Raw genomic sequence first — 13,035 nt, forward strand, 5'->3', positions numbered from 1 at the left:
TTGTCTACCTGTGTGCTTCTTCCCCCCTTAACAGGGGAGTCTACGAGCTGGCCTGTGACAAGCCACGCTGACTTCAGTGGCTCCGAGCAGTAAGAGCTGAAGACAGCCTTTCACTGTGAGGTCCAGGCAGGATGGAGGAGTGTGGCCACAAGCATGGGCTCAGCAGTGTGTCTCAGTTCTGCTGCTTACTTTCTGTGTGGCCTTGAGCAAGTTGCTTACCTTTTCTGTGCTTCAGTTTCCTCAGCTACTCAATTAGGGACAGCAGCAGCCCTTACCTAGTGGGGAGGTGTGGGAGAGAACAGGGACCGTTCCTGGTACAGCGGGAAGGCTCCCTTGGCCTACCCTTTTCTGCCCTGCCACTTCGTGTCACCATCACCCCTTACGCGGGGAGAGCACCTCAGTTTCAACAATTCCCCCTCATCTCTGTTGAGGGCCTTGTGGTCTGGTCAGGAAATAGGCACTCACCTCCCTGATCCTGGATCCTCCACTCCTAGGCAGGTGTATTACTTCTCTCCCTGGCTCATTTGTCACCTGAAGTGCCATGTGATGGAAGGAGCATGGGCTTTGGGGCCATAATAGCTGGAGGTCCACTTTCACTGTCATTCATGGACTCTGTGACCCTGGGCTCCTACTCAGGCCCCGATCTTTACCTTCCTCCTCTGGTAAGTCAGTGTGGTCAGGCATCTCTGAGAGGGTCCCACAGCTCTGCGGTCAGAGAGACTGATGACAGCTACAGGTTTTTGATGGCTTCACAGGCCTCCGAGTCCTGGGCTAGGACTGAACACCAGTCACTTCAGCTAACACTCCTCATTTTTCTTAGTTTTAAAGACCAAAGTGACACGCTACAAGAAAATAACGTTTAGGCAGCTATGTGGCGCACACCTGTCATCTGTAATGCCAGCTACTTGGGAGGCCATAGGGATTCCTATTCAGTTGGTGCTCACAAATGTGTCAAGGCAGAAGGACACACTGAAGGAGGAGGATCCCAAGTTCAAGGCCAGCCGGCAACTTAGTAAGATGCTATCTCAAAATAAAAAGGGATGGGAACATAGCTCACTGGTAAGGCACCCTGGGCTCAATTTTCAGTTAAAAAAAAAAATAATCTGAAAGAACAGTGGACATTGATGATATTGGTTCTTTTTTTTTTCTTCTTCTTAACAAATTCTATCAAAGAGGCTGTGTTTAGTTCTTTTTCCCCATTGATATTGTTTGCCATTGTTATCATAACAAATGTAAGACATGGCTTCAGACATAGTGTATGGATGGTGATGAGTGCCTTTCTAATTGCTTTTAAAATCCCAATTCATTAGACTGATACTTTTGTTAAAAATTTAGAAAAACCATGAAATTCCAGGAATTCCTAGCATTAGGAGATTACTTTAAACCTCTCTAAGTGCTACTCACTTTCCACCTGGTCTTACCTCACACACTGGTGGCCAGCATTGTGTGCAGTGACAGAGGTCCATGGCCTCCCCTTGCCTGGTGCTCGATTGTGTAGACTGGCTGAGAGCAGTGATACCACCTGGTGATAGTTCCTGCCGTCTGTTGCTAGAAGTCAGGGTCCAGGCAGTTTTTCTCTGGCTTGTGGCTTTGTTCATGTGAGAATTTGGAGTTTGAGAGCTGACCTGTGGAGGAGCTGGTGAAATCTTGTCTTTCAGATTGTGGGCTGGAAAGTTGTGTTTTTCATAACAAGATGGCCCAGCTGCAGTTCCAAGCTGTGTCTGGGAACTGCTGCCCCTTTGTCTTTGCCAGCGATTGGTCATTGCAGTCGATAGGGCCTTCAGAAAGTACTTCTTAGATTCCCCCTTTGTCAACGAAGGGAGGCCCAGAAATCTTCATTTTTTCAGGAAGAAACCCTCCAGGTGACTCATGATCAGATGGGACTGAGCCCCTGGTCCACACCATGCCCCTCCCCTCTATTGGGTAGGATAGACTTACCTTCTGTGACCACAAAGGGGGTCAGCTTTCTGACCCACCCAGGATGTGTGGGTAAAGCCTCAGAGAGTAGGGCCACAGGTCCACATACCTACTCGGTCTCTTCCTGACCCTGACACTTCAGCTCTTTCAAACCTTGACAGCCTCACCTGTGAGGAAGGTGTGCCCACCTGCAGGGAGGCTGTGGGGATTCCTAAAGCCTGCAGAGGGCTGGTATGCAGTTGGTGCTCACAAGTGTGTTAGGGCAGTGTGGATGTTGGCTAGTGCCAGGGAGTTGTTATAGAGGGTTTCCAGACGCCTCCCACAGCCACTGTGAACTGGGCCAGAAGACAGTGGAGGGTTCCATTCGGTGGTAGATGGATTCTGAACCATCTAAGTAAGTGTTCTTGGAGAATTTGAGGATGTGACCAGAACAGCCTCAGATTCCATGGACACTTGGACATAGAGGTGTCTCATTCTCAAGCAAGAAACATCTGATTTCTTAGCTCAAAGAGGGTGAGGCATTATTTACTTGGATGTAATGGCATGGAACATTCTAGTATGAAAAGAAATACCAGAGGCTTAAAAAAAAACAATTTATAATCCTTTCATGATTTGGCAGGTAATTATGATAATCCCTGGGATTTTCACAGATTTAAAGCTTTTTCAACCACATTATTTTTGGAGATCATCTTCCCTGATACTCCAGCTGGAAGAGATTTCTCATTCCCCTGAAACTCCCAAGGCATCATCTTCCAAGTCCCAACTTAAATGTCACCTTCTGGAAGACACTGTCCCCTATCTTCTAGGCTAGGGCTACTAAACAGATGTCATGTGCTAGGCCAAGCCCCTGACTGATTGGTCAAGGCTACCTGGGGATCCTCTAAAGGAATATTGTGATGGATTAGTGCTGTCTGCCAAAGGGGCAGTCAGTAGGAATGTAGGGAACCCTGGGATAGTTAACCAGTCCCCTGTGAGCATTTAGGCAAGTTCTAGCCATTGGCAGTTGAATTCGTGCTTTGAGCGAATGTGCAAGAAGACAGGCAGGTGACTGTGCAGCAGGGATTTGCTAAGCCAAAGACGGAGACTTCCAAACATTGATAGATACTGAGCAGCCCTTCGTACTCAAACTCCTTACATCTCTCTAGCTTCTTCTCTCTAGCCAGAGGATGAAACCCAAAGGGCGACTCATAGGCTGGCACCTGATCGGTTGTGTACCTTCCTGGCACAGCTGAGGGCCACATCTTCCTCTAGCCTCTGGTTCCCCTCAGGCCCTTCTGAGAACCAGGTCTCCATGCCTCATCCTTTGGCTCATCCTGGGTGCTGGGAGCTATCAGCCATGTTCATTGTCTCTCCACCTGGCTTTGACTTTTGATTTGTCACTATCATTGGTGTCCATAAATGGCACTTCCTTCCTAAAGATTTTCAGGGTAATTGCCATGGAACAAAACCACTAAGAGCAGAAAGAGTCATGAACCTCAAACTGGCCCTGAGCATTGACGATCCAGAACATGTGTCTGGTGGGGATGTAGGGAGGGGTTTGCCCCTGAAGGCTGTGTGGCACACAAGGTCCATTAGATGGTGACTCCTGAGTGTCTCTTGGAGAGCCCTTCTCTGACACTCCTCTTCCCTCAAGTGGCTCTATCGCGGTTTGCCTGATCAAATGTAACAGCATGTGAATTGTGTGGTTAGCGACCTGGCAGATGGTTAGCAACTCCACGACATTCTTGCTTTGGGGACTGTGAGTTTCCCCACAGCCACCCAGCTCCCTAATGTGGTACATCCTGTTTAGGAGGCACGATCTCTGGGGAGGGCCCTTTTCCAGCTAATCTCTAGAGACCTGCTTCTTGGTCTCCTCTACCATGTCTCCGACATCAGTACCCGTCGTGGAAAACTGCTCCTGAGCTCAGCATTCACCCTGCCACACCTGTGAAGTGCACTCTTGTTTCCTCTGTATGGTGGCCCAGTGAGGCCAGAGTGGAGTTTGATCCCCATTTTGTAGATGATGAGCTTCAGGCTTATGGGGGCTCCCTGTCTTGCACCAAGCACACTGTCAGTAGCCAAATGGGCCCAGTCCTGTTTCACACCAAAGCTTGACCTTATCCCCCTCTCAACTTCCTGCCAGCCTCTGGTACCTGCCTTTGCACCTACAGTTTCCTCTGCTACCTGGTGACTTCCTAGACCTTAGCATGAGTATGGAATTCACATCCTGTAGGGCTGAGTGACATTAGGGAGACACTGAGAGTAACAGGTGGAATTGAAGAGAGGAGTTAGGATTTCATCCTTAGGGTGGGGGAAACATTGAAGGTATTGAAAAAAAGGTGACAATATGAGATGTGACTTTGGAAGAACACTGCTACTTGGGGCAGAGTGGATGGGAACAACCTATTCTCTCTGTAACCCATTTCCTGCATTTCTCTCTGGCCATTGTAAATAAGATGATCACAGGAGACCCGTGTGTGCCCTGCAAGCTTGATGAAAATTTCAGGTGGCAGTGGTTTTGCAGCCTACTGGGAAATACTTGTGATCTCTGAGGCGTCTCTTAGTCTTGAATTTGTTTCTAGTTGTGCTAGAGTTTGGGGATGATTATTTGAGAAACAGGGAGCTTCATGGTTTATGTAAGAGGAAGGCTGTTTATTCCAGTGACTGACTACAGGAACACGAAGTAGAGAAGCTCAGTTTTGGAGGTGGGTTTGATGCCACAGTTTCATGATGAAATTATTTCATCAAGTTATGTCTTCTCCGTTGCATTGGGTCCCTCCCTCATTGCCCAGTGAAATGGGTGTTTGAATGTGGTCCAGTCCATCTTCTGGCTGCAAAAGGGAACCTGGGTTTTGAAAGCTCATGACAGACAGCACCTGAACCTGGAACATTCGATGTTTCGTGCATTGATGGGCAGCTGCGGCAGCACTCTGTTCCCACTGCCAAACAATGGAGAGGCAAGACTACAAAACTGTCTTTGCTTTTGGAATGACAGTGGCATTTATTTAAACTGGAACTTTGTGGGGCCCATTAGCAGGTGTTTGTGTGCTCCTGGTGGCTGTGTAGTAAGTGGATCACAGCCCCGAGGAAGCTCATGGAGGGTTTGTGTGATTCTTGTGTGAGGATTCACTCAGATGTTATTAGAGATGCTGTATTGGTTTGTTAAAGGCTGAAAGAGGATCGACGTAAGCTTTCCTTACACAAAAGGAGTAAGGCAACTGGGAAATACTAATTTGGGGTCTTAAAGAAAAAAGCTGATGAAATGGCTCAGTGACGTTGTTTCCCGTGGCTAATTGCACGCTTCTTCCACTATCTCTGGGCAATTTTCACTTAGTGTTGCACATAGTTTGGGGGGACACCTTGGAACAAGGGAGGGCATTGGAGTTGACATAAGTATCCCAGGGACAGGAGTTGGATACATTTTGTGCTGATGGCGCAATAGCTCTTTTGTTTCAGTGAGGAACGTCTGACTCTCTTAAGGAGTTTAACTCTTTAGAGTTTCATTGGGATACACAAGAGAGTACTCATGGCTGAGAGACCAAAGGAAGGAAAAGTAGAGAACGGGAGGGAAGCGCCCTGAGGCAGACCCCAGTGCCCCTCTTTCCCTCTGTGCCTTTTGCCCTTAGTGTGAGGGAGGAGCAGAAGGGAGGCCTCCCTTTGTTGCTCCAGGGGAGACCCGACTTAGTGGCCCTGCCTGTTCCCCACAGAGCTGCTCCCTTCCTCATTCCCACAGTGGGTTTGTATCTTCCATAACCTACCCCAAGAGGCCCAGTAGCCCCGTGGGTGAGCACTCCTCAGTCGGTGCTCAGGGCTCTGTCCAGGGAGCTGAGCTCTTGGGCAGGGCAGGGGCCGGGCTGAGTGAGGGTCTCCTCCACCTCAAGTTCCACAACTTCCCTGGAAGGTGCTTGTGGGAGTCTTCTTGCTGGGTTCTGTGACAGCACAGTAGAATGACCCCTCACGTTTCTCTATAATGTTTAAAGAAACTGTAGTTGAGTGGCTGTACATTGATATAGCCTACCATATAGCCACCTCCATTTTCATTTATTTGGTGTCAGCCCAAATAATTCAGTTTAGAGAAGTTCCCCTGCTAACTGCGGGCCTGAAGGGTGCATCTGGGCACCATGCAATGGCAGGATCATAGCGCACAGCCAGGGCTCTGGTCTGCCCTTTGCCAACGGCATGACCTTGAGCAAACAGCTTAGACTCCTGATATGCAGCTTTTCTTTCTGTGATGTGGGAGTAGCAGTCTCTGCCTCCCAGAAAGCCTGTGGTGAAGCCAGGAGGCACATATGGCGGGGTTATCCTGACATGCAATTGGCAGCGACTGGGATATAGTTGTGCACTGGCTGTTGTGTCCATCACCATAGTTGGCACCACCCTAGAGAAGACTCTGGCTCTGCATTCCTAGTTTTCAGAACGGTTGCAGTCACTCTCATTGTGCTGTTAGTAGGGACATTCTGGACACATGTGGCACAGCTTAGGGAGAAAACACCTTTCTAGAAAAATCGAGCCTATGTTCCAAGGTCTAGATATAGTTAGATACAGCCAGATTTTGACCATGAACTGTGGCCTGGCACCTCCAAAGTGTTAAAATCAAGCAAATAAAACCGTATTCTACTTTTGAGTGGATTTGCGTATCTCATAGGTAAGCAACACCATCGTCTCTAGCCCCAGCCCTGCTGAACCACAGCAGGAATAAGGGCATAGGAGCGGGGACAGGCTATGGGGGAAGGTCTGCCTCTGGGTGCTAAGGTGTGGTGCTTGTCTTTTCCAGGTGGCAGAGATGCATGGAGAGCTGATCGAGTTCAATGAGCGCCTGCACAGGGCCTTGGTGGCCAAGGAAGCTCTGGTGTCCCAGATGAGGCAGGAGCTCATCGACCTCCGGGGCCCGGTAAGTGCTCCCTGCTGGCGGGTCTAGCCTTGCCATCTGCCCTCTCTCCCCGTCTACTGGCCTGCATGGCCCACAGCCCCATTGATTTGTTTGGTGTGTGCATCACTGGTGGTGTCAAGGCTGTGGGAGAGCACAGACACTCCAGAAGGCAGCTCCTTGTCCCCACTGTCTAGAGTGAACTACAGGACCCTGGGACCTCGCTCTTTCACGGGTGGGAAGAGGTGGAATACATGCAGTGGTTCAAACTCTGCAGCCACGTGCCCTGTTACTCTAACAGTCTGACATTGGCACAGAGCCTTCCCCTCCAGGTTTTTATACTTTAGTACACTTATTTCCACGAGTAGCCTGGGTTTTGTGTTCTTTGCTTGACTCATGTGATAGTATGTGTCATATCTGTTTGTCACTTGTTTTTAATTCAGTATTGTGGTCTGAGGAGTGCATCCCATGTCCATCTAGCATGGGGATTTTCAAGCACAGCAGTGCTGATGCTTTGAATTGTGTGGTTCTGCATCATGGGGGCTGCCCCTTGCACTGGGGGTTCCTGGTTTCCACTCCCCAGAAGGCAGTAGCCTCACCTCCCCCAGTCGTGACAACCACATATGGCTTCTGACATTGCTCAGTGTCCCCCTAGGGGCACAGGCACCTCTGGTTGAGAAGCCCTGATCTAGTTCATTCACTTTGTGTTGAATGAAACACTGAAATATTTTTTGTCCCGTCATAAGCTCATAGGTTGTTCCCTGCACTTTACTACTGAGACCCGATACTGTGAGCGGTCCAACACTGGTCCTTTGATGCCCGCATGTAGCAGCTTCTTCATTTTAAAACTTATTTATTGTGTAAAATGGTTGGAGCCCACGGGGAGGTGAATAACTAGAACGCACTGTTATATGTCGTCCAATGTCAAGTGCAGCGGTTCTCAGTCATGGCCAGTCTTGTTTCAAGTTACTTGTTCTTGCTTCCTTCTCTACACTGTGCTACATATGTCCAAAACTAAGAAAACTTAAATACTGTATCATTATCACCTCCAATTACCAATAATTCCCATTCACCATCGAATATTGGTATTTGAATTTCCAACCATTCCATTATTTCATAATTTTTTGAATTCAGGATCATATGAGGTTCACATATTATAATTAGCTGGTATGTCTCTTATGTGTCTTTGTCTTCCATAATTTAAAAAATTATGGTAATATATAACATATATATAATATATACTATATATAACATATATAGTATATATAACATAAAATGCACCATCCTGACCATGTGTAGTTCAGCCCATCCCATGTTATGCAGCAAACACCCCGTCTTCCAGCTGAAACTATCGCCATTAATCACCGACTCCCTCCTCCTCCCCTAGAACTCGGTACCCACCGTTCTTCTGTCTCTGTGTTCAGCTGCTCCCTCGGGTTCCTCTTTGTGGTTCCTCTTTGTTCCTCCCTTATCTCTCTCCCTCTCTCCTTCCCTCTCCCTGTCCTCCCTCTCCCCCAATCAGCTTGTTTGCTGAAGACACCAGGTCATTTGCCTCACACCATTTACCCCCTGAACCTTGCTGCCGAGCCTCTGGTGCCATTGGACACGCTCCTTCCTGTATTTCCTTAGGTTGGCACTTGGAACTGTAGGCTGAATTCAGGTTTATTTTGCTGATGACACAGCCCCATCCTTGGGGTGGTGTTTTATGCGAGGAGAGGATAAGGTCTGCTTTCCCTCTTTGTGATATTAGCAGCCCTTTATCATCACTTCCCAGGGCCATCGTACACCTGTTTCTCTAAGTGGCCAGGTGTGGAGTTGCCAAGCTTTGGCATGTGGAACTTTTTTTAGGTCCACCATCTTGTAAAGTAGATGAACCTTCGTGTGATCCTCCAGCTGTGCAAGATCTCCGCCAGCACTCTTACACCCACCAGCGCTTGAGTGCGCGAGCATCTCGGCTGTATTTCCTGGCCACAGGGAATTTGGCCGCCCTTTGGTTTGCTGCTGCCTGTTTTGGTTCCCACTCTTGTGACTGGTTTTTCAAAGCTTTGTCCATTTTTCTCTTGGATTATTTGTTTCCTCCCTGACTCTTTGTGGATCGTTTCATTTATTTTTCATTTGCGTGTGTTGTAAATATCCCCTCTTGGCCTTTGGCTTGATTACTCACTTTTAATCATGGTGAAAATTTCCAACATGCATTAAATCAAGGAGACTCATCTGAGGAAATCACATCCCCTTCAGGCAGCTTCTGCACTATCAACTCAGGGTCATTCTTCCTCGGTATACCACTTAGCCCCTTCCCAGCTCGGGTTAGTTAGATGGAGTGACGCCACCATTCCACAGGTCCACTGAGGTTCTGAGAGACCCCTGTCTTTGAGAAGTGTGCACACAGCTGGGTTCAAACTCGGATCTGAAGTCTATCTTCTCTATTCATGCTGCACCTACTCCAGGGAATTTGGGGAGCAGGGGTAATTAGGGTCCGTGCATTAAATGTCTGTGTCCTTCTGAGCAAGTCCTGAGGGTTTCTCTGCAGTGGCTTCTCCACATTAAAGACTTGGGCAGTGTCCACTGTGGCTCCACCTGTCCATGTATCTGCAGCCCTAAGAAAGCACAGTGGAGTTGCGGGGTTCAGGAGTTCTGGTGCTGACCTCTTTTCCCCATTGTGAGTGGAGCAGACTTGAGCAGGCAAGGCCTCTTGTCTCCACCCAACTCCAAGTGTTCCCGCCTCCTCCAAGGCAGGCCTTGTGGGAGAGGGGCCCTGAGGGCAGACAAGAATTGAGCGGTGACTCTGTTCCTTAGAGTAGGCCCACTCTGGACTCTGTGGTGTCCTTTATGCTGAAAGAATGGTAGATGACTACTGTCACCACGGAACTTGGTGCAGTCACCTCGCCAATATGAATGGTGAACTGCTGATGTTAATTGCTGATGTTTACTGGGTAACTACTGTCTGCCAAAAATTTGATTACATACTTTTAAGCATCTGTGCTTTATTTAACCCTCATCCACCCTACAATTAATTATTTATGATCCCCATTTTGCAGAAGAGGAAACTGAGGCTTAGCAATGAGGTGACTGGCCCAGCATCCCACCGTGAGAAGTGGCACATCTGGGTCTGACTTAAGATTCGATTTTATTTTATTTTTTTAACAGTTGAAGTTTCAAAATCTTGGACTCTTGACAAATCTTATTTTACACATGCTAAAAAAAGTCAAGTAGTTAAAAAAGGTTTTCAGTGAACAATAAATCTCCTCTTCGCTGTGGCCCCTGGGTTTTCGACCCAGAGGCAAGAAGTGTTAGGAGCCCTGGGTTTATCTTTGCAGAGGTGAGCGGTGCCCGAGTCGGTCTCGGGCACACACCTCCGCATCTTAATTACCAGTAGCCTGCTGAATTCATTGTTCTCTGTTACTTTTTCCTCATTTAACAAGCACTTTAGAGATCTGTGTCTCACTTTATATGCAGGTCTGTTGTTCTTTTTAAGAACTGCACTGGTTTCCTTGAGCAGGCCTGACCTGCCCTCTGCTGAGGGGTTCACAGGGTTTGCCCTGCTGGCTTCCAGCAGAGTCTGGCTCGCACCCCGTGGAGTTCTGCATTCAGGCTGGAAGGTTCTGGGTGAACTCGAAGGCCCAGGTTTCTTGTCTTGCAGGGTCTTGGCTTTGGGAAGGGCTGCCACCACCTTCCAGTTCCCTCTGCCTGCAGCAGGACAGTTCTTTCCAGGGGCCAGTTTTCTTTAGGAGGCCACAATTAAGCGGGTTCCAACAACGTGTCAGGCATTGTCCTCTTATAAATGTGGCACTACAAAGGGCTTGGCCCCACCGATGTCTCCTTGTGTGCTCCTCGTGGTGCTGGGCCTCCTGTCCTCCTAGCTTTCATGCTCCGTCTCCCTATTGCTGAAATGCCGCTCTGGGCCTAGTGACCCTCCCACCATCTCCTCGTGCTTCCTCAGGATCCCTCCCGATGCCCTGGCAAGGTTAGCTCCACTTGCAGCGTGTTGACGGGGACTCTCCCTTCCCATCATGACGACTTTCCGTTGATCCATCGCAGACCACTCTGCGCTTCTTTCTGCTTCCTTTGAATCCCAGTTGGTCCTCAGGGTAGGTGCTCAGCTGTGGGTCACCTCGTGGAGTGGACGGTCAGATGGCGTCCAAGTCTCCCTGGGCCTCTGTGACTGCAGGCCCATCTTCTCCCTCCACTTGTGCTCCCCAGCTTCAGCCTGAATCCCTTGAGGTCCAGGACGGCCACTCACATAGAGGTGGCTCTATTTGTCACCATTTTTCCTGTAGGCAAGCTGTGATGGCAAGAAGCAGGAAAGAGTGCAATGGTCATAAGGACCTGAAGGCTGTTGGGAAGAGCTGGTCATCTCCATGGCACCCCAGGGACAGCCTTGACTTGTCATTGTTGCTTCAGGGCTACCTTGGTCATTTCCCCAGAATCAAGAGCTGGGGCAGAAGGAGGGAGGCCTTTTCCAGTCCAACATGATCTCCGGAGGCGTCTCCTCCTCTGCACTGTCAGAGGCGTGTCCTTGGGAATCTCAGGCTCTGCCCCCTTCTTTTCCAGTTAGCCTGGCTCTCTGGGGGGCGGGTGAGACCTCCCCTAGGCATCCGAGTACCCCAGGGACTCAAGGGTCAAGCCAATGTGCTTATGTGGAACCTCAATTTCCTCTTTTGACAAGTGGGCATGAACATGGCACCAACCATTTAGGAGGGTCCCTAGGGCACTGCCAGTGAATCAGGTACCAGACACATGGCGAGGGCCCATCCCATTTTCATCTCTGAATTCCTGTGTCTGGTACTATGCTTGGCAAGTAGTAGGTGTTCAATAAATGTTTCACGATAACTTCATTTTCATAGAGCAGAGGATCACTGCAGAGATCCAATGATAATTAAGCAAAAGACAGGAGCAGGGACACAGTTTCTGCTCTAAATGTCATACTCTAAGCTCAGTTACTTATTTTAAGGAGAAGGAATTTGGGATTAAGGGTTGAATTTTTTTCCTTTTCTTTTTTTGAATATAGGTATTTTTAGGACTCTCATTATTTTTTTCCTCTGGTATAAGATGTGAATGAATGCTGGAGTTTGGTTTTTTCTTTCTTTTTTTCTTTTAAAACCCTTTTAGCAGGATTTGATTACACTCTGGGAGAACAGCTCCTAGTTTGAATAATAAATGGAGACAGGGAAATAGAACCTTGTAAAGACTGCAAGACGTAAAGGTCAATTAAAGTCACAGCGGTGAAGGCCAGACGAAGCGGTGGCTCATTAAATCCAGGGTGTTCCCACAGGGGAGCAAACGTGGCTTTGTGTGGTGGAAGCGGGGCTCCTCTTTCTGTCTGCCCCTTAGGCGGCTTTCTTTTTCTGTCCCATTTCTGGTCACCTCCACTGAAGCAGGAGAGAGGCCTGGCCAGGTGTGGTGGCACACACCTGTCATCCCAGCAGTTTGGGAGGCTGAGGCAGGAGAATTGCAAGTTCAAAGCCAGCCTCAGCAACTTAGCAGGGCCCCGTGTAAGCAGAAATAACCAGAAATGGGAGCAGACCTCGGATCAGCAGCCGTCCTCCTCAGGCAGTGGTGGGGTGGCAAGTGGCGCGTTCTGTGTTTTATGGGTCCTAATGAGAGTCCATCACAGCAGAATGTTTAGTGTGACTTAATCATTAGAGGCTTGGGACATGCTGGCCGGGCAGTCAGAAAACAAGTTGTGCAGATTAAAAATGTAAGTTGGCAAAACAGCTGTAAAAGCTTGAAACTTTCGGGGAAAGAGTTGTAAAAGCTTGAAACTCATTGTTACCAGGCCCAGAGCCGACATGTTTGCCTTCCCCTCCAGGACTCGGTGTTACTGGGAAAGGGTGAAAGATTACAGCCCAGAGCTAATGTCTACCTTCTCTCTCCCAGGACCCATTGTCCTATCCTGGGGGGGGGGCTGTTGTTCTCCATTTCTTGGGGGATGTTATCTTCCACATCCTTCACCCCGTCTCAGAATAACAAAAAGGGCTGGAGGACCCAGAGATGTGGCTGGGTGGTTAAGCACCCCTGATATAAAAAGAAAGGAAGGAGGGAGGAAGTCTGCACAACTTTCAGTGTGTGGGGTCACTGCCCCTATTCATGACCTTGGTGCAGCTGGCCCAGTCCCCCCATCACCTGCCCTCCCCGACCCGCCTGCGCGGTACGGTGCTGCGGTTTGCTGTGTGGGTGGTGTGCATTTTTATCCTTTCGCCTCGGGTCAACCCCATGTCATTGCCCCGTGAGGTTGTTTTCTCAGCAGAGCACACTGAGGTGTAGAGGTCTTG

General features: G+C 48.9%; 1 protein-coding gene across 2 annotated transcripts in view; it reads left to right on the top strand.

Annotated features, from left to right (window-relative positions):
* SNX29 (sorting nexin 29) overlaps positions 1–13,035 on the top strand; it is a 388,450-nt gene that overhangs the window by 253,250 nt on the left and 122,165 nt on the right. Inside the window, exon 16 of one of the 2 annotated variants that reach the window (XR_014022540.1) lies at positions 6,671–6,689. Coding sequence is in view for 1 of the 2 variants with exons in the window: in XM_081298376.1 (XP_081154502.1) it covers positions 6,671–6,787 (117 nt within the window). In the remaining variant the exon portion in view is untranslated. Of the gene's footprint in view, positions 1–6,670; positions 6,788–13,035 lie in introns of those variants that run through there. The other variant, XM_081298376.1, reaches the window with a different exon arrangement.

This window comes from Spermophilus citellus (genome assembly GCF_964194105.1).
Source record: "Spermophilus citellus genome assembly, chromosome: 6".
NCBI classification, from domain to species: Eukaryota; Metazoa; Chordata; class Mammalia; order Rodentia; family Sciuridae; genus Spermophilus; species Spermophilus citellus.